The sequence below is a fragment of the Selaginella moellendorffii genome, unplaced genomic scaffold, assembly GCF_000143415.4.
Source record: "Selaginella moellendorffii unplaced genomic scaffold, v1.0 SELMOscaffold_52, whole genome shotgun sequence".
NCBI lineage: Eukaryota > Viridiplantae > Streptophyta > Lycopodiopsida > Selaginellales > Selaginellaceae > Selaginella > Selaginella moellendorffii.
Genome location: NW_003314313.1, coordinates 251734 through 275700, shown reverse-complemented (window position 1 = coordinate 275700; position 23967 = coordinate 251734). Strand labels below are relative to the sequence as shown.

The window sequence follows — 23967 nt, the reverse complement described above, 5'->3', positions numbered from 1 at the left end:
CTTATCAACTTCATGGTCAGTTCTGTGAGAGGCTCAATTTTCCTAAAGGCTGTGGACAGCAAGAACACGAAGAAAACCAGAGCAGAGGTTGGCGCAGAAAACGTTGTGCAGGTGGTGACGGACAATGCAAGCAACTACGTGGTCATAGGGGAGCTTTTGCAGCAGGAGTTTCCACAGATTGTACACGTTTGCTGCATTTGCCACGTTATGGACTTGCTGTTCAAAGATATTGGAGCTCTATCTTGGGTGCAGCCTTTTGTCAATGGCTGTGCGAAGACAGTTACCTTCATCACCTCAAAGCCACGGGTTCTAGCTCTTTATAGAACTTTCTGCAAATGGGACCTAATAAAGCTTGTGACCACAAGGTTTGCTTATATTTTTCTCGTGATGTCTCAGCTTCTGGAGACCACAAATCTCTCCGGGCTTCAAAGAATGGTGGTGAGCCAAGAATGGAGACGACTTGACTGGTCTAAGAAGCCAGAGGGCCTGAAGCTGTGATCTCATGTTCTCGATGACTCGTTCTAAGAGTGGTGCAAGAATTTGTTAATTTTGCTTGGACCTTTACTTCAAGTTCTTCAATCTACAAGAAGCTTTTGAGGAACCAAATTAGGCTACTGAGGAGTTTAGCATCGATGAAGGAATGGAAGATGATTCAGAATCGGAAGACGACTAAAACGGCTTCTTCTTTCAGTATGTTATTCGGTTAGGTTTTATAAACTTAATATCAGATTAAAGTGTCTTTAGTAAATATTAGTGTTTTCTTAATCATTTTAGGCTTTAACATGTAAACGTTGGATTGTCCTGAAAAAAACGTTTTAAACAGCGTTTAAACATCGACACGTTGGAACGTTTGCACGTCTAGCTGCAACTATGCTCTCAACACTGGCGTCCATGGCCACGATTCTCACCCTCGTCTATAAGCTGCGGGATTGCTCAGAGCTGGAGCGCCAGATCAAGGGCGAGAAGCTCATGTTCAAGGTGCTGTTCCAGGCCAGTGACGATCTCAAGAGCATGGGGAGCACATTCGATCACAATGTCCAGTGGCAGCCCCACATTATGCACAGGCCGCAAGATCACCCCAAAAATCTTATCTCCAGGATCTGGGAAGATCACATGAAGGCCTACGGTGCATTGCTAGTAGTGATCTTGCTCATCTTCTCCACGATCATGGGAATTGCTTGCTGGCAAATCACATCGAGCAAAACTTGAAAGACCGATTTTAGGGTTCTTGAGCACTGAAGCATATTCCTTAACGCACAAAGAATATTCCCTGGGGTCAAAGAAGACGAGTTCGTCTGTGAGGGTTTCATCGCTCAGTTTCGTTATCCCGGTCGCTCCATACAATGAATTAAACGCTCCTCCTCAAAATCTCACCCTTGGCACTGATCCTTATGTGCAAATCACTACAAATCCCACGCTTAAACTGCACTTGGAGCTGTGGAAGAAGGAGAAAGAGGTTGTGAACTAACAAATCGAGCGCAAGGAGCAATGCCTCCAAAACACCAAGAACAAGATCTATCAGCTCCTGGGCATCTACTTCATCTTCCAAGGTGTGATTCTCACCACCTTGGCCAAGGCCACAAATTTGCCCCGAAGTTGCATATGGATCCCTTTCGTTCTCTAGATGCTCGCCTCGCTTGCCACAATCCTCACTCTCATTTTCAAATTGGAGGATTACGCAGAGCTCCAGCACCAAATCACGAGCAAGAAGCTGCTATCCAGGGCCCTGTTCCAGGCCAGTGACATGCTCAACAGCAACAACCCCACGGATCTCCAGCTCTTGCCCCATCTCCAGAACCACAAGACCGTGGATCGATTGCAGCTGTCGAGGATCTGGATCAGCCACATGGAGGGATACGGCGCATTCCTGCTAGTCATTCTGTTCATCTTCTCCCCGATAATCGTGCTGAATCATCCACAACGACGTCTCAGAACCCAAGAAGTAGTAACCGTCCGATAAGAAGCTTTTACGCCGTCCGATCGGATTTTAAAAATCATGGACAATAGTGGCCGGGGGTTTTAGTAGGATTTATAATCCGAGCAATCGGCCATTTTCTACTCACGCCTTTCTTTAGTATCGCGTCGAAATTTCTACGATGATCCATCGGCGCCAGCGATCCGGTAAGAAATCCATGGATTGCGAGTGAGCGAGCGCCATTAGGAGTAGAACTAGCGGGCCAGGGCTCACACAATCAATGCGCGAGTCGAAAGGTTTCTTCCAAGGTAAGCTCTTGCCCGGCATGATTGAAGCTTGCACTTTCAGTGGATTGATAGCACCTGCATTGTGCCGTGAACATAAAGTCGCAAAGTTTTTGAGTGGAGGGGACCAAAAAACCTGGATGAAAGAGCGTTGTTGAGTCATCCTTTCTTGTGGAAAAGTCGGCTTGGGGAACATTTAAAGTTTTGTGCTCGCTTGTTTACATTGCAGTTCTTCCCGGCTCTTTTCTAAATGTGAGATTTAGTTTTGCTCCAGGAGTGGCTGCTGGTCTTTGCTCCAAGTTTGCTTGCTCCAATCCAAGATCTGAGGAAGAACAGGTGGCTTTTTCAGCGCTCGCCTCATGGGAAAGTATCCGACAGGTCCTACGAGCTGTGTTGATGATCCATCCTGCAGTGTTCTCATCACCAGCGTCACTCAGACAGGCCCTTTGATTGTCTACGCGTTATGGGCTTTCGTTACCAGCTGCGGCTCGGCATTTCAGCTCTGGAAGTTCTTGAAGCTGCGAAGGAATCAGGTGCAACCTTTAGTCCTCCAGCGGAACGGGAAAGGCGAGAATTTTATCTCATCTGATAGAAAACCTGGCGAAGATCATGTGGTAAATGTGGAAGAGGAGAAGGAGCTCCGAATCACTGGCTACACTTGGTCTTATTTTGGAGAGTTTTGCTACTGTCTCTGCTGCCTGACATCGCTTCACTGGATCCTGCTCCACTCGCTCTTACTTTTAGATGCATACAACAAGTGTCAAGTCGGTGGTGTGGATGGGAGTTATGACTTCAATGGAAAGGTTCGCAAAACTTTTTTGTTCTCGCTCACAACTTTGCCCTCTTGTTGCAGATCTTTTTCGTGGTCTGGTGGCTCTCGGCCATTTTGTTTACGGCTTGGGTAATATTCAAGGGCCGAGTAAGATTTTGGTTTCGAAGTCCTTGCGGTCTCGAGTCTGCCGGAGTCGTCTTTATCTGGACCAGAGAAAGCGAGCAGATTTTGTCGAGAAACGACTTGCCGCTCGTGCACTACGTCCGTTACTTTCGAGTAAGCTTGACAACTTCTATAATATAGAGTGATTCACGTATGCTAAATTGTTCAATTTTGCAGAATTTCCTATCAACTTTTGAAGAGTTACATGGTCATTCCGAGATTGTTAAAATACTCACTACAAAGGCCGGGCAGCGGCATTTTTTCTTTCAAGGCCACAGGTTCTTGATCAAAGGCGAAACTGTGACAGACGTGCACTTCAAAGTTGGGGAGAGATACTCAGATTTCCTCAAGGTTTTAAAACTTTACTTATATTGTACTGTATCGGTGCGTCGAAATTATTTTTCTTTTCCATTGTTTCCGGTAGGAAGCCGAAGGTCTTACTGAAGGGGAAGCTTAAAAGTGTTTAGGACACTTTAAAGAGCGTGTCCAAACGAAATCCCGTTTAAACCAGAGTCCCTCTTCTATTCTATATTCGATGAAACGTTCACGCTCTTTAAAGTGTATCAGCTTATTTCCTACATTTTGCAGTTCTGGAGTAGCTACTTATTCGTTGCACCGCTCATGATGTTTATTGTGGCACTGAGCGCTGCGATAACCATTTACAATCGACGTCGAGGCCAGTTCATGATAGCCAAGGTAAGCGTTGTGAATCAGTTTCGGATGGTTGGAAAACGTCCTTTTGTGTTTTCAGATCACTGAGTATGATACGCAAGTTGAAACTCTGAGAAGCGGTCAATGGATAAACCTTGCTTCGCGAAACTTGGTACCCGGGGATGTTATCAAGCTCAAAAGCGGCTGGGTGCTTCCATGCGATCTACTGATCATCAAAGGTTTGAAACCGTCTGTTTCTCGATTTTTAACTAGCTTCGAACCAGGCTCCTGTGTTTGTGACGAGAGTGCTTTGACTGGTGAGCCCATGCCAGTGCAAAAATACGCTGCTCCCAACACCGACGTGCAGTATAAGGCCGATGGCCTTGGCTCGCGGCATACTTTGTTCTCTGGGACTACTCTACTTCAAGCAGGACAGGGCCATGATGATGCTCTCGCAATTGTCACGGAGACAGGTATATCCTTCTGCCATGGTTTTTTCTTTCACTAAGGAACGCGTTTTTTCTGTGACCCAGGTATGTCAACCTCCAAAGGCGAACTGGTTGCGACGATTTTGTACCCTCAAAAGCTCATCTTCAAGTACGATGAGGAGCTCCAAATCGTTGCCTGTCTTCTTTTTATCTACGCTATCATATGCTTTGTTGTGTCCATAAAGTTTCAGGTATATATTCATGTTTCTCTATATGAAATCATTTCCGTCTATTGTGGACCAGAACATGAACGGACAGCAGAGTATTTGGGTGACAAAGTGGATCTACTGTATGTTCATCATAAATCAGATAATGTCGCCACTATTGCCGGTCGCTCTTGAAGTTGGACAAATTCACGCTCTGGAGAGTTTAAAGGCACGCCTTCTTACCTCCTGTTTCCAGTTCCTTATGTTGTTCTTTCAGAAGCGTGGGGTGTTTTGCCTCAATCCAAAGCGCATAGGTTATCGCTGGGAAGATACGAGTTTTCTGTTTTGACAAAACTGGGACATTGACAAAAGAGGGACTCGATTTTGTTGGAGTTCAGAGTGTCGTCACTAACTCCTTTGGACCAGTTTTATCACTTGAAGGTGGTCAAAGAATTGATGATATTGTTTTGCATGGACTTGCCACATGTCATGCTGTTACAAAGTTCGGAAAGGACTTGGTTGGAAACCAGGTTGAGGTAAATTTGTAATTTTCGCCAGAAAAGCTTGGATGATCTTTTGTGTGACAGGTGAAAATGTTCTCAGCTGTGGGATGGAATTTGATAGAGTCCGCAAAGAGTCCCCCAGTCGTTTCAGATGGTTCCGGATCACGGACCTTTAGAATCGTGAGACGAAACGAGTTTGATCAATCGAGAGCAACAATGAGTGTTGTTGTGGAGGACAACTCTGGAAACTTTCACATCTACTGCAAGGTTCTTGCGTCTAGCATTTGCTCATTAATATTTCCGTTCAAGCATGGCAGGGTTCTTTCGAAAAGATTAAGGAGCTGAGCAACGCTCAAAGCCTTCCAGCGGACTACGAGGACAGAGCACGGCTTCAAGCTCTGCAAGGTTGTTATGTTCTTGGTTTAAGCTACAGGTGCACGCTGTTTCCTCAGTCTTCCATGTTTTGCAGCTGGCTTTTTATACTGTTTTCTTCCCTGAACCTTGCAGATACCTTGGCCGAGAACTGGCATTTGAAGACATGTTAGCACTACCAAGGAATGAGTTGGAGAAGGACCTGAATTTTATATCTCTGGTCTTGTTTAGGAACGAGCTCAAGCCGGATAGCTCTGCAGCTATTCATTCTCTCAAAGCTGGAAAGGTACGTTGTCTATATTGATTCCGCTGGAAAACGAAATGCTCCTGGTCTATAGGTTCGTCCCGTGATGGTTACCGGTGATAATGCTCAATGCGGCCACTATATTGCTAAACAATCTGGTATGTTCTCATCTGACTGTAAGATACTACTGGCTGATATAACGAACGACAACAGGTTGGTCTTATTCTTTATGAAAGATCTTTCTAACGATAGCTTTGTCTCTGTAGCGTGGTATGGTCTCCACTGAGTAGTAAAGTGACAACGGGTATAAGCCGCATGACCACCGAAGAACTACTTCAAAGTAGAGCGAGCTTACTTGAGGACGGGACCTTGGAACTTGCGGTTACGGGTAAAGCTTTTAATCGCTTACAAGAATCCAAGAGAATGGACGACTTACTTCTTTACACACGAATCTTCGCAAGATTCACTCCTTCCGATAAGATTCATCTTGTTCCCTTTGATAATAGTCTCATGCGGTTGGGGACTTGCAGGAGAAAGTGGTAACTATGCATAGAAACCATGGCCTAATCGTGGGAATGTGTGGTGACGGTGGAAACGATTGTGGAGCGCTAAGGGCCGCTCACGCCGGCATCGCTTTAAGTGCTGCAGAAGCATCGGTGGTGTCTCCATTTACTGCCCGAAACAAATCGGTCAGTTCAAGCTTTTTTCTGAAACAATCGCACAAAGTTGATGTTTCTTTGTAGGTCCACGCTGTGGTAGATTCACTACGTGAAGCGCGAGGTGCTCTCCATACGTCATTCGCATGCTACAAGTTTCTGATTATTTATGGCCTCCAGTTCTCAATATTCAAGCTTTGTTGTTATTGGTAAGCTTGGACTTTCGAGATCTTCCCGACGCTTAGCGCTTTTAATCCAGGTTTGGGATTATAGCCTGCCAAATGGACTGCATATTTATTGATGGCGTAGCTGTGCTCAGCCTTGGTTATGCCATGTCTCGGTGCAACGCTGAAAAAATACTCAACAAGGTTCTTGAAATGTTTAACCGTGGTAATGACAGGTGAGGCCTCTTGGACCTTTAAACGTAGCATCGGTGCTGGGGCTATGGGGAAGCAACGTTGTGTTCCTGGTGGCTGCAATTTGTTTCATGGCAAGCCAGAAGGATTACGTGAGATGGCCGGCACAGTGAGTGATTGGTTTTGTAAAGTTCGTGCTCAAAATCTCGTTTGTTTCAGATACTCTCATGGTGCAAGCTGGTGGACGCTGGGTGACAACTGGGAGTCCACAGTGTTGTTCTTCACAATGTATTTCCAGTTCATCACGTCCGCATTCGTGTTCTCGTTTGGCTCCAAGTTTCGAAAGACCGTATTCAAAAACCTCTCTTTGATGGTAAGTCTTCTACTGTCAAGTAGTTTCAAGCACTTAAGTCTTTTCCACGCAGGTTTCGTACTGGTCATTGATCGCTGTGTGCTCTTGTCTACTGCTTCTTCCTCACAACAAGTTCACGGAAGTATGGCACGTTGCAAGCGAGCAATTCAACCATGCAAACCCCGCCTCTCCAGTTTGGGCGTCTTACCAGGTAAAAAACTCTCATTCTTTCCACAACTAAATCATATCTCTTCGTGTTTTCTTCCAGAAAAATGGTGGACAGCCTTCGCCGGCCATGAGCTTTGATTTCCGTTTCAAGCTATGGTGGATCATTCTCGCGAGTCTCGCCGTCAATATAGCTTGGCAAAAGGTGGGAATTTTTCCATTCCAGAAGAGAAGAAAAAGAAATTCTCACTTGATAACGTGCGTTCCAGGTCGTAGTGGAAGGCCCACTGGCACGGATTTTAGCTGCAAAGTATCCCTCAAAGCGACAAAAGCTACACATTTAGAGTATATTTTTAGAATCGCCAAGAATGTACGGTACCAAAAATTTAAATCTGAAGGGCAAACGCCATCTTGAATTCGTTGGTTAAGCATATATCCTTTTCAAAAGCTCTCTAGAAGTTTACTCACCGTTTAGCTGCACGTCGCTAAGAACTCTCCGAAAGACAAACGGGGAAATGTTAATCAGTCTCAGGGTCTCATCAATCACCTTCACAGACAGTCAGCAGTCATAAAGAACTCGAAGAAACTTTAGCATACTCTAGACATGTATGCGGTCTAGAGTCTAGAGTCTCGAGTCCAGAGTCTAGTCAGGTCTAGTCATGCTCCTGATGCGCCTCTTGTGCACGAGGGGATCCATGTGTACTTGCTAGAGAAAGAGAAATTATATATTTGCGGTCATGACAAATAGCAATGTGTTTTAGCTAGAGGAACCTTCTAGCATCAAACGATGCTTCCTGGCGCTTGCCGCCTAGAAACGCGTTCTTCTTCCCAATCCCTTGGAAGCAGTGGCCAATAGCACGACGGTGGTGGGTTTTCGGGGTGCCGAGCCCCACAGACGGTGTCGACCGCACCCGCCGGTCGGAGGGCGGGGAACGACGGAGCGCCGAAGGAGAGTCAGCACGTCGAGTCTCCCGCCGACCCCACTCCCTGGGCTCTACCCGCCGGTGAGCTCATCCGGAGTGTGGGCTGCCGCCTAGAAAAACGCGTTCTTCTTCCCAGGAGAGCTCCTGAGCTTTGTTTCTCCATCTCCAACAATGTCGAAAATCTCCAAGTCGGTGGCCAAGAGCTCTACATCAACTCATGTTGCGCAGGGCTTGTACGATGGCAGCAAAACGCTGCTCCACAGCTTTGGAGTGGTCTCCTCGTCAGCCATAATTCCAGGCGAAATCAGAAACCATCTCAAGCCCAAGGATCTCCTTGATTTCGTCGCTCTTGAGCGATCCAGCCCCTCGCTCCTCCGTGCCATCGTCTACTGCCAATCCGGCCTCACAAACGGCTTCACCAGGAGCTTGACCAAGGGCTTGCAGGGCGCCATCGAAGCAACAGCCGCCCTCGCCACTAACTGCATCAATCCAAAGTCGATCATCAACCACGACTTCCTGGTGATTGTGCTGGTCGTCGGGGGCGTGGAGCAATTCTTCCTTGCCGAGAAGTGTGGCCCTGGCGAAGAATGCGGGATCAATATCACCCTCGTTCGCAGTCTAGGCGAGTATACCAATGCCAAGCTGCTGAATTTCGATTGTGAGGATACGCCGCTGGAACTGCACGAGCTCATGAGGATTCTGGAGAATCATGACCCGCAGTACAGCCATCACGACAAGAATTGCTGGGAGTATGCGATGAACACCACCAAGAAGCTGCTGATGGAGTGCCACCGGAGGAGTGGAAAGGCCCAGTTTTGCGAGCGGGCCGAGGTGGTCGGGGGTGAGATCGCTGTAGCACAAGCCCAAGGTATGAGCAGTCGAAGTTTCAAGGTGTTTGCGCAAGCAATCTCCGCGCTTACTTCCAATACTACTTCTTAGTTGACGACAATCGATATGGTTACACCCTTATAGCCTTATAGTTATGGTTATGGTTATAGCCTTATGTGGTTTACAAAGAGGTTTCTATTATTGAGGTTTATCATTACGATTTATAATATTAAAGTCATTATAAATGTTATGGCTTGCTTTGTTTTGGAAATTCAACATAGCACTAATATCTAGAGAAGGAGTACTTGCCCAGCAAATGTTGGGTGGTTTACAGAGAGGTTTAATATAAAATGTCTTTATAAACAGTGTTGATTGTAAAAGCATAAGGATTTTGAGGAAGGAGGTGGCCTTGGTGTGTGGTGTTTTGAATTTTAATTCTAAGTCCATGTGGTGATATGCATCTTGATAAAGCCATATAAAGTTACCCATGAGTGAAAATTGGGTGGGGCAAGTAAACTCCAACTCGGTCAAATGTTTGTCCTTGGCATTTAGAAATTGTTAAGCAGTAACCTAAACGGATTGGAAATTGTCTTTTGGACATTTTAAACGGAATTTCTGCATTTGATGGTATTAGTGTGATACGTGGGATAAAAACTTTTGTCCCTTTAAATTGCCCCATCACAATTTCACACTCTAAATGTAAGCCACAAATTTTTCATTTCCAATTTGCCAGCTTACCTCGTCTATCTGATCAACACCGCCTTGGCTTTAGTTAAGTTCCCTCGCTAAGGTTCCCACCTATGGTATTAACTCTTACTTGGTCATACTTGATTTCAGCTACTCACTACACGAGCAACGGAGCGTTAGCCATCTATCCACGGATTCCCAAATCTCTCCCAATCCCCCTCCCCGGGTTAGACTGAACTTAAGGTTCGGCAACACTCCCTGCAGGCACAAGATGAATCTTATCGGAAGGAGTGAATCTTGCGAAGATTCGTGTGTAAAGAAGTAAGTCGTCCGTTCTCTTGGATTCTTGTAAGCCGTTAAAAGCTTTACCCGTAACCGCAAGTTCCAAGGTCCCGTCCTCAAGTAAGCTCGCTCTACTTTGAAGTAGTTCTTCGGTGGTCATGCGGCTTATACCCGTTGTCACTTTACTACTCAGTGGAGACCATACCACGCTACAGAGACAAAACTATCGTTAGAAAGATCTTTCATAAAGAATAAGACCAACCTGTTGTCGTTCGTTATATCAGCCAGTAGTATCTTACAGTCAGTAGAGAACATACCAGATTGTTTAGCAATATAGTGGCCGCATTGAGCATTATCACCGGTAAACATCACGGGACGAACCTATAGACCAGGAGCATTTCGTTCTCCAGCGGAATCAATATAGACAACGTACCTTTCCAGCTTTGAGAGAATGAATAGCTGCAGAGCTATCCGGCTTTAGCTCGTTCCTAAACAAGACCAGAGATATAAAATATAGGTCCTTCTCCAACTCATTCCTTGGTAGTGCTAACATGTCTTCAAATGCCAGTTCTCGGCCAAGGTATCTGCAAGGTTCAGGGAAGAAAACAGTATAAAAAGCCAGCTGCAAAACATGGAAGACTGAGGAAACAGCGTGCACCTGTAGCTTAAACCAAGAACATAACAACCTTGCAGAGCTTGAAGCCGTGCTCTGTCCTCGTAGTCCGCTGGAAGGCTTTGAGCGTTGCTCAGCTCCTTAATCTTTTCGAAAGAACCCTGCCATGCTTGAACGGAAATATTAATGAGCAAATGCTAGACGCAAGAACCTTGCAGTAGATGTGAAAGTTTCCAGAGTTGTCCTCCACAACAACACTCATTGTTGCTCTCGATTGATCAAACTCGTTTCGTCTCACGATTCTAAAGGTCCGTGATCCGGAACCATCTGAAACGACTGGGGGACTCTTTGCGGACTCTATCAAATTCCATCCCACAGCTGAGAACATTTTCACCTGTCACACAAAAGATCATCCAAGCTTTTCTGGCGAAAATTACAAATTTACCTCAACCTGGTTTCCAACCAAGTCCTTTCCGAACTTTGTAACAGCATGACATGTGGCAAGTCCATGCAAAACAATATCATCAATTCTTTGACCACCTTCAAGTGATAAAACTGGTCCAAAGGAGTTAGTGACGACACTCTGAACTCCAACAAAATCGAGTCCCTCTTTTGTCAATGTCCCAGTTTTGTCAAAACAGAAAACTCGTATTTTCCCAGCGATAACCTATGCGCTTTGGATTGAGGCAAAACACCCCACGCTTCTGAAAGAACAACATAAGGAACTGGAAACAGGAGGTAAGAAGGCGTGCCTTTAAACTCTCCAGAGCGTGAATTTGTCCAACTTCAAGAGCGACCGGCAATAGTGGCGACATTATCTGATTTATGATGAACATACAGTAGATCCACTTTGTCACCCAAATACTCTGCTGTCCGTTCATGTTCTGGTCCACAATAGACGGAAATGATTTCATATAGAGAAACATGGATATATACCTGAAACTTTATATGGACACAACAAAGCATATGATAGCGTAGATAAAAAGAAGACAGGCAACGATTTGGAGCTCCTCATCGTACTTGAAGATGAGCTTTTGAGGGTACAAAATCGTCACAACCAGTTCGCCTTTGGAGGTTGACATACCTGGGTCACAGAAAAAACACGTTCCTTAGTGAAAGAAAAAACCATGGCAGAAGGATATACCTGTCTCTGTGACAATTGCGAGAGCATCATCATGACTTGAGGTTGGGACTGGGACCGAGGGGCGTTGGGTGGGAGTAAGCATGGATTTGGCTGGTGCCGGAGGGGCCATCCAAGGAAGTGCTCAAGAGCAACTCCCACTCCTGAAAGAGAAACTAATTGCGGTGCTCCCGGCTCATGTGGAGTGGTGCCCCACTTGAGTACCTTGTGGCTCATTAGTCCTCGCCCTTCCTAGGGGCTTGGACCTTCCCTTCGGGATGGAAGTGGGAGGGGGGGGTAGAGGTACCCATACCAGGCCGTGAGGCCAGGGTGTTTTGCCCCGGCATCCTCAAGCCGGTGTTGCACTCAAGACTTAGGATTTAAAGGGTCCCATGATCAAGTCTTGTAGTACCAAGGGATGTTAGGAATCTGCAGGCTTGGTGTGCTTAGCTACTTGTGCCTGCAGGGAGTGTTGCCGAACCTTAAGTTCAGTCTAACCCGGGGAGGGGGATTGGGAGAGATTTGGGAATCCGTGGATAGATGGCTAACGCTCCGTTGCTCGTGTAGTGAGTAGCTGAAATCAAGTATGACCAAGTAAGAGTTAATACCATAGGTGGGAACCTTAGCGAGGGAACTTAACTAAAGCCAAGGCGGTGTTGATCAGATAGACGAGGTAAGCTGGCAAATTGGAAATGAAAAATTTGTGGCTTACATTTAGAGTGTGAAATTGTGATGGGGCAATTTAAAGGGACAAAATTTTTTATCCCACGTATCACACTAATACCATCAAATGCAGAAATTCCGTTTAAAATGTCCAAAAGACAATTTCCAATCCGTTTAGGTTACTGCTTAACAATTTCTAAATGCCAAGGACAAACATTTGACCGAGTTGGAGTTTACTTGCCCCACCCAATTTTCACTCATGGGTAACTTTATATGGCTTTATCAAGATGCATATCACCACATGGACTTGGAATTAAAATTCAAAACACCACACACCAAGGCCACCTCCTTCCTCAAAATCCTTATGCTTTTACAATCAACACTGTTTATAAAGATATTTTATATTAAACCTCTCTGTAAACCACCCAACATTTGCTGGGCAAGTACTCCTTCTCTAGATATTAATGCTATGTTGAATTTCCAAAACAAAGCAAGCCATAACATTTATAATGACTTTAATATTATAAATCGTAATGATAAACCTCAATAATAGAAACCTCTTTGTAAACCGCATAAGGCTATAACCATAACCATAACTATAAGGCTATAAGGGTGTAACCATATCGATTGTCGTCAACTAAGAAGTAGTATTGGAAGTAAGCGCGGAGATTGCTTGCGCAAACACCTTGAAACTTCAACTGCTCATACCTTGGGCTTGTGCTACAGCGATCTCACCCCCGACCACCTCGGCCCGCTCGCAAAACTGGGCCTTTCCACTCCTCCGGTGGCACTCCATCAGCAGCTTCTTGGTGGTGTTCATCGCATACTCCCAGCAATTCTTGTCGTGATGGCTGTACTGCGGGTCATGATTCTCCAGAATCCTCATGAGCTCGTGCAGTTCCAGCGGCGTATCCTCACAATCGAAATTCAGCAGCTTGGCATTGGTATACTCGCCTAGACTGCGAACGAGGGTGATATTGATCCCGCATTCTTCGCCAGGGCCACACTTCTCGGCAAGGAAGAATTGCTCCATGCCCCCGACGACCAGCACAATCACCAGGAAGTCGTGGTTGATGATCGACTTTGGATTGATGCAGTTAGTGGCGAGGGCGGCTGTTGCTTCGATGGCGCCCTGCAAGCCCTTGGTCAAGCTCCTGGTGAAGCCGTTTGTGAGGCCGGATTGGCAGTAGACGATGGCACGGAGGAGCGAGGGGCTGGATCGCTCAAGAGCGACGAAATCAAGGAGATCCTTGGGCTTGAGATGGTTTCTGATTTCGCCTGGAATTATGGCTGACGAGGAGACCACTCCAAAGCTGTGGAGCAGCGTTTTGCTGCCATCGTACAAGCCCTGCGCAACATGAGTTGATGTAGAGCTCTTGGCCACCGACTTGGAGATTTTCGACATTGTTGGAGATGGAGCAATAAACAAAGCTCAGGAGCTCTCCTGGGAAGAAGAACGCGTTTTTCTAGGCGGCAGCCCACACTCCGGATGAGCTCACCGGCGGGTAGAGCCCAGGGAGTGGGGTCGGCGGGAGACTCGACGTGCTGACTCTCCTTCGGCGCTCCGTCGTTCCCCGCCCTCCGACCGGCGGGTGCGGTCGACACCGTCTGTGGGGCTCGGCACCCCGAAAACCCACCACCGTCGTGCTATTGGCCACTGCTTCCAAGGGATTGGGAAGAAGAACGCGTTTCTAGGCGGCAAGCGCCAGGAAGCATCGTTTGATGCTAGAAGGTTCCTCTAGCTAAAACACATTGCTATTTGTCATGACCGCAAATATATAATTTCTCTTTCTCTAGCAAGTACACATGGATCCCCTCGTGCACAAGAGGCGCATCAGGAGCATGACTAGACCTGACTAGACTCTGGACTCGAGACTCTAGACTCTAGACCGCATACATGTCTAGAGTATGCTAAAGTTTCTTCGAGTTCTTTATGACTGCTGACTGTCTGTGAAGGTGATTGATGAGACCCTGAGACTGATTAACATTTCCCCGTTTGTCTTTCGGAGAGTTCTTAGCGACGTGCAGCTAAACGGTGAGTAAACTTCTAGAGAGCTTTTGAAAAGGATATATGCTTAACCAACGAATTCAAGATGGCGTTTGCCCTTCAGATTTAAATTTTTGGTACCGTACATTCTTGGCGATTCTAAAAATATACTCTAAATGTGTAGCTTTTGTCGCTTTGAGGGATACTTTGCAGCTAAAATCCGTGCCAGTGGGCCTTCCACTACGACCTGGAACGCACGTTATCAAGTGAGAATTTCTTTTTCTTCTCTTCTGGAATGGAAAAATTCCCACCTTTTGCCAAGCTATATTGACGGCGAGACTCGCGAGAATGATCCACCATAGCTTGAAACGGAAATCAAAGCTCATGGCCGGCGAAGGCTGTCCACCATTTTTCTGGAAGAAGACACGAAGAGATATGATTTAGTTGTGGAAAGAATGAGAGTTTTTTACCTGGTAAGACGCCCAAACTGGAGATAGCAATGTGTTTTAGCTAGAGGAACCTTCTAGCATCAAACGATGCTTCCTGGCGCTTGCCGCCTAGAAACGCGTTCTTCTTCCCAATCCCTTGGAAGCAGTGGCCAATAGCACGACGGTGGTGGGTTTTCGGGGTGCCGAGCCCCACAGACGGTGTCGACCGCACCCGCCGGTCGGAGGGCGGGGAACGACGGAGCGCCGAAGGAGAGTCAGCACGTCGAGTCTCCCGCCGACCCCACTCCCTGGGCTCTACCCGCCGGTGAGCTCATCCGGAGTGTGGGCTGCCGCCTAGAAAAACGCGTTCTTCTTCCCAGGAGAGCTCCTGAGCTTTGTTTCTCCATCTCCAACAATGTCGAAAATCTCCAAGTCGGTGGCCAAGAGCTCTACATCAACTCATGTTGCGCAGGGCTTGTACGATGGCAGCAAAACGCTGCTCCACAGCTTTGGAGTGGTCTCCTCGTCAGCCATAATTCCAGGCGAAATCAGAAACCATCTCAAGCCCAAGGATCTCCTTGATTTCGTCGCTCTTGAGCGATCCAGCCCCTCGCTCCTCCGTGCCATCGTCTACTGCCAATCCGGCCTCACAAACGGCTTCACCAGGAGCTTGACCAAGGGCTTGCAGGGCGCCATCGAAGCAACAGCCGCCCTCGCCACTAACTGCATCAATCCAAAGTCGATCATCAACCACGACTTCCTGGTGATTGTGCTGGTCGTCGGGGGCGTGGAGCAATTCTTCCTTGCCGAGAAGTGTGGCCCTGGCGAAGAATGCGGGATCAATATCACCCTCGTTCGCAGTCTAGGCGAGTATACCAATGCCAAGCTGCTGAATTTCGATTGTGAGGATACGCCGCTGGAACTGCACGAGCTCATGAGGATTCTGGAGAATCATGACCCGCAGTACAGCCATCACGACAAGAATTGCTGGGAGTATGCGATGAACACCACCAGGAAGCTGCTGATGGAGTGCCACCGGAGGAGTGGAAAGGCCCAGTTTTGCGAGCGGGCCGAGGTGGTCGGGGGTGAGATCGCTGTAGCACAAGCCCAAGGTATGAGCAGTTGAAGTTTCAAGGTGTTTGCGCAAGCAATCTCCGCGCTTACTTCCAATACTACTTCTTAGTTGACGACAATCGATATGGTTACACCCTTATAGCCTTATAGTTATGGTTATGGTTATAGCCTTATGTGGTTTACAAAGAGGTTTCTATTATTGAGGTTTATCATTACGATTTATAATATTAAAGTCATTATAAATGTTATGGCTTGCTTTGTTTTGGAAATTCAACATAGCACTAATATCTAGAGAAGGAGTACTTGCCCAGCAAATGTTGGGTGGTTTACAGAGAGGTTTAATATAAAATGTCTTTATAAACAGTGTTGATTGTAAAAGCATAAGGATTTTGAGGAAGGAGGTGGCCTTGGTGTGTGGTGTTTTGAATTTTAATTCCAAGTCCATGTGGTGATATGCATCTTGATAAAGCCATATAAAGTTACTCATGAGTGAAAATTGGGTGGGGCAAGTAAACTCCAACTCGGTCAAATGTTTGTCCTTGGCATTTAGAAATTGTTAAGCAGTAATCTAAACGGATTGGAAATTGTCTTTTGGACATTTTAAACGGAATTTCTGCATTTGATGGTATTAGTGTGATACGTGGGATAAAAACTTTTGTCCCTTTAAATTGCCCCATCACAATTTCACACTCTAAATGTAAGCCACAAATTTTTCATTTCCAATTTGCCAGCTTACCTCGTCTATCTGACCAACACTGCCTTGGCTTTAGCTAAGTTCCCTCGCCAAGGTTCCCACCTATGGTATTAACTATTACTTGGTCCTACTTGGTTTTAGCTACTCACTACATGAGCAACGGAGCATTAGCCATCTATCCACGGATTCGCAAATCTCTCCCAATCCCCCTCCCCGGGTTAGACTGAACTTAAGGTTCGGCAACACTCCCTGCAGGCACAAGTAGCCAAGCACACCAAGCCTGCAGATTCCTAACATCCCTTGGTACCATAAGACTTGATCATGGGACCCTCTAAATCCCAAGTCTTGAGTGCAACACCGGCTTGAGGACGTTGGGGGAAAACACCGTGGCCTCACGGCCTGGTATGGGTACCTCTACCCCCCCCACTTCCATCCCAAAGGGAAGGTCCAAGCCCCTAGGAAGGGCGGGGACTAATGAGCCACAAGGTACTCAAGTGGGGCACCACTCCACATGAGCCGGGAGCACTGCAGTGAGTTTCCCTTTCGGGAGTGGGAGCTGCTCTTGAGCACTTCCTTGGATGGCCCTTCCGGCACCAACCAAGTCCATGCTCACTCCCACCCAAGGCCCCTCGGTCCTAATCCCAACCTCAAGTCAGTTTGGAAGCCCTATTGGAGAATTCCTTCAAAATTGGTTCCTAGACCTCACTATTCTTATTATACTTTTGGAACCCCCTGTAGCCCCCCCCCCCCTTCCTCTGGGAGATGCATGTTTTGGGCTTTCACCCCTTGACCTATATTAGTACTCGGACTCGGTCTCGGACTCGATCTTGGACTCGATCTCGGACCCGATCTTGGACCCGATCTCAGACTCGATTTCGGATTCGGTCTCGGACCCGATTTTGGATCTCGGACTCTATCTCAAACTTGGTTTTGAACTCGGCCTCGAACTCAGTCTCCGAGTCGGCCTCAGACTCGATCCCAGACTCTATCTTGAACTCGGTCTTAGAGTCGGTTTTGGACTCGATCTTAGACTCGATCCCATCCGATGAACTCTTTGTCATTTCGGTCATGCTTTCGGGGATCTTTTAGCCTATGACACCTCAGGGAGTTAGTTCCTTATAACTCCACCACCCATAAAAGAAGTTCGATGCCCACATCGAACATCTCTCTTTTTAATCCTACGACTTGTTGACCATGTCTCCGGGGGCATCCCCCCACTTAGCGGTGTGCCTAAGTTAGCCTGCCTAGCCAAGAGCCCATGACAATGGAATATAAGTGTCCCTATACTCCTCATCCCACCACGCCCTAGTATGGGGTTGGGACTTGAAACTAACCTTGCTTTACTAGGGGGTTGGGACTCGAACTCAACCTCCGTAGAATACATCTACGGATTCGACATCCCCGTGGGGAGTTAGGCATAGTTCTCTACACTTGGTTGACTTAGCTAACCCATGCTAATTAGCTTACCTTCGGCATGCCTTCGGGTCCCAACATATGCCATTACTCAACTTCACAAATTGATACTTTAATTGAACTTTGCATAAGTACATAGAGTTCTGCTTTGCAGAAATTCCTCCACTAGATCTCGTGCATTCGCTAGGTTCTCCTCCGGTTCCCATGTTGCTTCGCAATGTGGAAATCCTTTCCACTTCACATGGAACTCTCTCACCTTGTGTCCTTGTCGCTTGCTCTTGCGCATATTGAGGATGGCCTCCACTTTGTATTCCTCTTCCCCTTGGATAACCTCAGGTAAAGGTCTCACTTGGTCCTTACGAAGCGGATCATCAAAGTACGGCTTGAGTAGGTTCACATGGAACACTGGGTGCATCTTCCCTATCTCTCGAGGAAGTCGGAGACGGTAAGCCACTTTACCGATTCATGCCTCAATTTCGTAAGGCCTCGCGAACCTGGTTAAGGAACTCAAGATCAATTCAATTCCAGGAATACATGCATTTTTACCTTTGGGTCAACTTCCGGTTGATTCCACTTGGCAGCCTGAGGTTCTTGGTGTTTAGCCACACCTTCTCCCCAGCTTGGAACTCTACATCCTGACGCTTTTGGTTTGCATATTTGGTTTGCCTTTGTTGAGCCCGTTCCAAGGAATCCCTCACTAGATTCCAAATGTTGAATCTTTCCACCATGAATGCCTCCACTGCAGGTAACTCTCCATGGTACTTGGCCACGCCGAGCTCCACAGGACCTTCAATAGCTCGCCCATTGATGATTTCCCATGGACTCACCCTAATACTCGAATGTGGTGAGTTGTTATAACACATTTCCACAAGTCCTAAGTGACTTACCCAATCGGTTTAGTCTCCTGAGACATAGCATCGCAAATAATCCTCTAGCTGCCTATTCACCCTTTCCGTTTGTCCGTCTATCAAGAACTGTTAGTGCCATCAAACTTGACTTAATACCCCATACCTGTCTGTGGGTGGTAGGCTGTGCTGAATTTTAACTTGGTGCGATATTGTTCCAGGAGAGTTCTCTAGAACCTACTGGTGAAGATCTTATCTCGATCTGAGATGATCTCTTCTGGCCTTCCTCGCACTCGAACTACTTGTTCGAAGAACAACTTCACCACACCTTCTGCATCCACTTCCGTTGTGGTGGGTATGAAATATGCCATCTTCGAAAATCGGTCCACCACCACGAATATCGCATCAAACCCCCTGCTGGGGGGAAGTCCCATGATGAAGTTCATCGTAAGACATTTCCATAGGCGATCTGGAATTGGGATGCTTTGTAACAAGCCCCCACTAGCCTTAGTCACGGCTTTGACCTGCTCACATGTTGGACATGTATTTACATAGTCTTGGACGTCCTTAGCCATATCTGGCCAATGGTACTTCCTCTTGAGTAAGCCCATCGTCTTGGGTACTCTGCCGTGTCCCGCAAGAGGTCCATCATGACACTCTTCTAAGGCTACTTTTCTTAGTTCCCTTTTAGAACATACACCCTCGTTTGTTTGTAACAAATGAGTCCGTGTAAAGAACCAACTCGCCAAGGTGTCGTAGGCTAAAGGATCCCCGAAAGCATGACCAAAAATGACAAAGAGTTCATCAGATGGGACCAAGTCGAAGATCGAGTCCAAGACCAACTCTGAGACCGAGTTCGAGATAGAGTCCGGGATCGAGTCCGAGGCCGAATCGGAGACCAAGTTCGAGACCGAGTTCGAGACAGAGTCCGAAATCCAAATCGGGTCCCAGACCGAGTCCGAGGTCGAGTCTGAAGTCGAGTCCGAGATCGAGTCCGAGACCGAGTCCGAAGTCGGGTCCGAGATCAAGTCCGAGATCGAGACCGAGTCCGAGTACTAATACGGGTCAAGGGGTGAAAGCCCAAAGCGTGTGTCTCCCAGGGGGGGGGGGGGGGGGGGGGGGCTGCAGGTGGTTCCAAAAGTATAGTAGGGATAGTGAGGTCTAGGAATCAATTTTGAAGGAACTCTCCAGTGGGGCTTCCAAACTGACTTAAGGTTGAGATTGGGATCGAGGGGCCTTGGGTGGAAGTGAGCATGGACTTGGTTGGTGCCGGAGGGCCATCCAAGGAAGTGCTCAAGAGCAGCTCCCACTCCCGAAAGGGAAACTGACTGTGGTGCTCCCGGCTCATGTGGAGTGGTGCCCCACTTAAGTACTATGTGGCTCATTGGTCCTCGCCCTTCCTAGGGGCTTGGACCTTCCCTTTGGGATGGAAGAGGGGGTGTAGAGGTACCCATACTGAGCCGTTAGGCCACGGTGTTTCACCCCAGCGTCCCAAAGCAAGTGTTGCACTCAAGACTTGGGATTTAGAGGGTCCCATGATCAAGTCTTGTGGTACCAAGGGATGTTAGGAATCTGGAGGCTTGGTGTGCTTGGCTACTTGTGCCTGCAGGGAGTGTAGCCGAACCTTAAGTTCAGTCTAACCCGGGGAGGGGGATTGGGAGAGATTTGGGAATCCGTGGATGGATGGCTAATGCTCCGTTGCTCGTGTAGTGAGTAGCTGAAACCAAGTAGGACCAAGTAGGAGCTGGTACCATCCCAAAAGGTTGCCATCGCACTAGATATCGCCAACTTCAGTCTCGCTTTTCGACTTAGAGCATCCGCCACGATGTTGCTCTTCCCAGGCTTGTACAAAATCTCGCAATCAAACTCGGCCAGAGCATTGGCCTACTGACCCTATTTCCCCATCAGGTCGGGTTGTGACAAAAAGTGTTTCGTTGCCACATTGTCCGTATAAACCTTGAAGTGTCTCCCAAGGTAGTGTCTCCACTCCTTGAGCGCCTTGACCACCGCAAACAATTCCTTCTCGTGGGCAAGCCACTTCCGCTGAGCTTTGTCCAACTTTTTCGAGAAGAACGCTACTGGATGGTTGTCTTGCTTCAACACTGTGCCCAACGCAAAGTCCGAAGCATCTATTTCTACCTCAAAGTCCTTACCAAAATCTGGTAACGCCAACACAGGAGCTTTCCTCAACTTCCCTTTAAGGTGGACAAATGCCGCCTCGCATTCCACTATCCATACCATCTTCCTTTTTCCCGTTTGATCTGTTAAGGGCAGGGTTACTCTCGAATAGTGTTTGATAAACTTTCGGTAGTAGTTGTATAGCCCTAAGAATGCCCTTAACTCGTGCACATTGGATGGTCTCTCCCATTCCTGGATCGCTTGGACCTTCTCCGGGTCCACCTTGAGCCCGTCCTGGCTCACCACATGCCCGAGAAACTTTACCTCTTGTTGAGCAAAGTCACATTTGCTCTCTTTAGCATACAGTTTGTGTTCCCTTAGTTTCTCAAACACCTTCGCCAAGTGTTCGGCATGCTCCTTTAGCGTTTCGCTATAGATAAAGATGTTGTCAATATAGACGACCACAAAGTGATCTAGGTAGGGTACAAAGATGTGATTCATTAACGCCGAAAACGTTGCTGACTCATTGCATAGTCCGAAGGGCATCACCAGAAACTCAAAGCTCCCATACCTTGTTCGACAGGTTGTCTTCTCGACATCTTCCTCTGCTACCCTGATCTAGTAGTGTCTTGACCTTAGGTCAATTCTCGAGAAGTATTTTGCCTTTCCCAACCTATCGAACAAGTCCTCAATCCTTGGTAAAGGGTATTTGTTCTTTTTTGTATACTTGTTGAGCAACCGATAGTCTATGCACATGTGCATAAATCCATCTTTCTTTTTCACAAATAACATCGGCGCCTATATGGTGACTTACTCAACCTAACATACCCTTTGTTCACTAGCTCCTCGAGTTCCTTTTCGTTCAAACGATAGGGGGGACAAACCACCGCCTTAGCACCCTCGACAAATTCAATCTTATGTTCTATCGGTCGTGGGGGGGGGGGGGCAACCCCGCCAGTAGCTCCTCCGGCATGGTATCCTGGAATTGGTCCAACACCCGCTAGATCACTAAAGGTACTTTTTCCATTCCCATCTCTTTGTCACTCTTCACTGAGAGTAAGCACAAAAATGTTGCCTTGGTCCCTTTAGTGAGTTGTCTTCTTGTAGACACCAGGTTTAGGTAGGAATCTTTGGCCTTGCATTGCCCTACCTTTAGATCCTAGGCTTCCACCTTGGATCTTCTTCCTTGGGCATTTGCTAGTACCACAAGGTTCCTACCTTGTCCATGCAGGGCTACCATGAACCGATTGAACCAATCCATCCCAAAGATCACATCAAATCCCGCCATGTCCAACACAGTAAAATCCATGTCTACTTTCCATGTCCCTACTTCGACTCGCTTGTCGAAGTACCTCATCGGTGCTTTGGCTACCTTGAACAAACTCTATAGTCCTTGGTTCGCCTAGCCGTTACACCGTTAGTCCGGCTTGCTGGACTATGTCTGCAGCCACAAAATTATCCGAAGCACCCATGTCAATAAAGATCTTAACAAAGCTACCTTCGAACTTCCCTCGGAGGGCTAGTAGATGTCGCGAACGACTCTCTACCAAAGTTGCTCGTGTAATGAGTAACTTTGAGCTAGAGACTGGATCACATACCTCATTTTGGATTTCACCCGACTTAATGGCCATATTGGCTCTGGCCTTCTTCGGGTAGGGACATTCCCTCGAAAAGTGTCCCACTTCACCGCAGTTGTAGCATATGTTGTTTCCCACACTGCTAACTGACTTGACCTTCTTATCCGTGGGTTTGTCTCTTTTTGCCGGACTCCCCCACGTACTTGCTCACTGACCATCGGATTTACCTTTCCGGAATCCCGAAGACTCATTCTTAGAGAAACTCTTCTTGAATTTCCCTTTGCTATACGTTCCCCTTGGTTTGGCCCCTTTGCTAAATATGGACCCTGACCTTGTCGTGTTCCCCTTTCACAGGTTATCGTTGAAATGCACCTTGATAGCCACATCCAACGCTTCCTTGTAATTGGTCGGGTTCTAACGCATTACCTCGCCGCGAGCCCAGGTTTGCAAGCCTAATATGAAGGCATGGAACGCATCCATATCACCCATATCTGTGACTAGTATCTTCTTTGCCATAAACCCATTCACATACTCTTGAATGGTTCCGGTCTGCTTCAGCCTACTCAGCTCATCCCTTAGATGCAGAGTAGCATTCAGAGGAACGTACATCGCGTGGATCCTCGCCTTCATCATTTCCCAAGTGGCCACCGGTCTTTCATTGGCCTCCGTCGTTCTCCACCAAGACTTGGCATTATCTACCAAGTATGGTTTTGCATATGGGACCTTCTCCGAGCTCAGTAACCGCAACGTTCGGAAGTAGTCCTCCATATCATAAAACCAATCCTCTACCACCTTATAGTCATTCACTCCCTTGAAGACCGGTGGGGGCTTTAGTTTGTACTTGGGAACTGCTTGAGGGATTGATTCCACTTCTGTCTGTTTGACCTTGTTTGGTTCTGCCTCAGTCCCTACCGAAGGGTTTGCACCTTCTACGCTGCCAGCATCCGTAGTCTTTCACTTTTTCTTCCGCTTCTCGTCACGCTTTAGCTTGCGTATGAGAGTCTCCAGCAGGGCATTGGTCTGTGCTAATTGTCCTTCTAGAACGTCCAATCGAGCCTTGGATGACCGAACCTCACCACCAAACTCCTGTTTGGAAGTTTCCTCACTGGATTCCTCCTCATGCAAGGATTCCTCATCCATAGCCTCTTGTTCAACTAAAGGCTCCAGCTCTGGTGGAGGTTCCATCTCCGCCTTGGTTCATTTATGCCCCACCTTTGCCATCTCCTAGCAATCCGCCTCTATCCTTCGCTAGAACTGAGGAAAAGGCTCCGATACCAAATTGTAAGCCACAAATTTTTCCTTTCCAATTTGCCAGCTTACCTTGTCTATCCATCTAACACCGTTTTGGCTTTAGCTAAGTTCCCTCGCCAAAGTTCCCGTCTATGGTACCAGCTCCTACTTGGTCCTACTTGGTTTCAGCTACTCACTGCACGAGCAACAAAGCGTTAGCCATCCATTCACGGATTCCCAAATCTCTCCCAATCCCCCTCCCCGGGTTAGACTGGACTTAAGGTTTGGCAACACTCCCTGCAGGCACAAGCAGCCAAGCACACCAAGTCCTCCAGATTCCTAACATCCCTTGGTACCACAAGACTTGATCATGGGACCTTTTAAATCCCAAGTCTTGAGTGCAACACCGGCTTCAGGAC

At 47.3% G+C, this 23967-nt stretch overlaps 4 protein-coding genes and 1 long non-coding RNA gene across 5 annotated transcripts; 3 read left to right on the top strand and 2 right to left on the bottom strand.

Annotated features, from left to right (window-relative positions):
- Positions 1–12: 12 nt before the first annotated feature.
- Positions 13–498, top strand: LOC112350617. Its single transcript, XM_024687098.1, has one exon. The coding sequence runs from the start codon at positions 13–15 to the stop codon at positions 496–498; it is 486 nt and encodes a 161-aa protein (XP_024542866.1).
- A 1934-nt stretch (positions 499–2432) lies between these two features.
- On the top strand, positions 2433–3684 carry LOC9635602. The gene is made up of 4 exons (XM_024687072.1): positions 2433–3002; positions 3053–3247; positions 3311–3484; positions 3558–3684. Exons 1-4 carry the CDS (start codon positions 2559–2561, stop codon positions 3588–3590), a joined length of 846 nt encoding a protein of 281 aa, XP_024542840.1. The 5' UTR covers positions 2433–2558; the 3' UTR covers positions 3591–3684.
- On the top strand, positions 3611–7497 carry LOC112340405 (probable cation-transporting ATPase 13A3; the record flags this gene model as incomplete). The annotated part of the gene is given in 20 exon segments (XM_024687097.1): positions 3611–3829; positions 3885–4023; positions 4069–4257; positions 4318–4463; positions 4516–4647; positions 4696–4731; positions 4733–4954; positions 5006–5188; positions 5239–5354; positions 5429–5579; positions 5632–5750; positions 5804–6017; positions 6068–6226; positions 6281–6402; positions 6453–6561; positions 6594–6718; positions 6769–6922; positions 6975–7112; positions 7170–7271; positions 7336–7497. Coding segments are annotated over 20 exon segments (2850 nt in total), but the record flags the coding sequence as incomplete, so codon positions are not given.
- Positions 7498–9971: 2474 nt separating this feature from the next.
- Positions 9972–11070, bottom strand: LOC9635601 (probable cation-transporting ATPase 13A4). The gene is made up of 5 exons (XM_024687096.1): positions 10845–11070; positions 10611–10793; positions 10445–10560; positions 10220–10370; positions 9972–9995 (listed from the first exon to the last, which is right to left on the bottom strand). The coding sequence occupies exons 2-5, from the start codon at positions 10785–10787 to the stop codon at positions 9972–9974; spliced, it is 468 nt and encodes a 155-aa protein (XP_024542864.1). The 5' UTR covers positions 10788–10793; positions 10845–11070.
- A 3196-nt stretch (positions 11071–14266) lies between these two features.
- LOC112350607 lies at positions 14267–14664 on the bottom strand. The gene is made up of 3 exons (XR_002993827.1): positions 14640–14664; positions 14481–14582; positions 14267–14416 (listed from the first exon to the last, which is right to left on the bottom strand). It is a non-coding gene; the product is annotated as an uncharacterized LOC112350607 (long non-coding RNA).
- Between the last annotated feature and the right edge of the window lie 9303 nt (positions 14665–23967).

What these genes read in the sequence shown, in the direction of transcription:
- LOC112350617 (XM_024687098.1), top strand. Translation starts at nt 13, where the DNA reads ATGGTCAGTTCTGTGAGAGGCTCAATTTTCCTAAAGGCTGTGGACAGC.
- LOC9635602 (XM_024687072.1), top strand. Translation starts at nt 2,559, where the DNA reads ATGGGAAAGTATCCGACAGGTCCTACGAGCTGTGTTGATGATCCATCC. An exon ending in ACTACGTCCGTTACTTTCGA is followed by an intron (nt 3,248 to 3,310) that starts GTAAGCTTGACA and finishes TCAATTTTGCAG; the next exon opens with AATTTCCTATCAACTTTTGA. An exon ending in GATACTCAGATTTCCTCAAG is followed by an intron (nt 3,485 to 3,557) that starts GTTTTAAAACTT and finishes TGTTTCCGGTAG; the next exon opens with GAAGCCGAAGGTCTTACTGA.
- LOC9635601 (XM_024687096.1), bottom strand. Translation starts at nt 10,787, where the DNA reads ATGTTCTCAGCTGTGGGATGGAATTTGATAGAGTCCGCAAAGAGTCCC. An exon ending in ACTTTCACATCTACTGCAAG is followed by an intron (nt 10,561 to 10,610) that starts GTTCTTGCGTCT and finishes CAAGCATGGCAG; the next exon opens with GGTTCTTTCGAAAAGATTAA. An exon ending in ATTCTCTCAAAGCTGGAAAG is followed by an intron (nt 9,996 to 10,219) that starts GTACGTTGTCTA and finishes TTGTCTCTGTAG; the next exon opens with CGTGGTATGGTCTCCACTGA.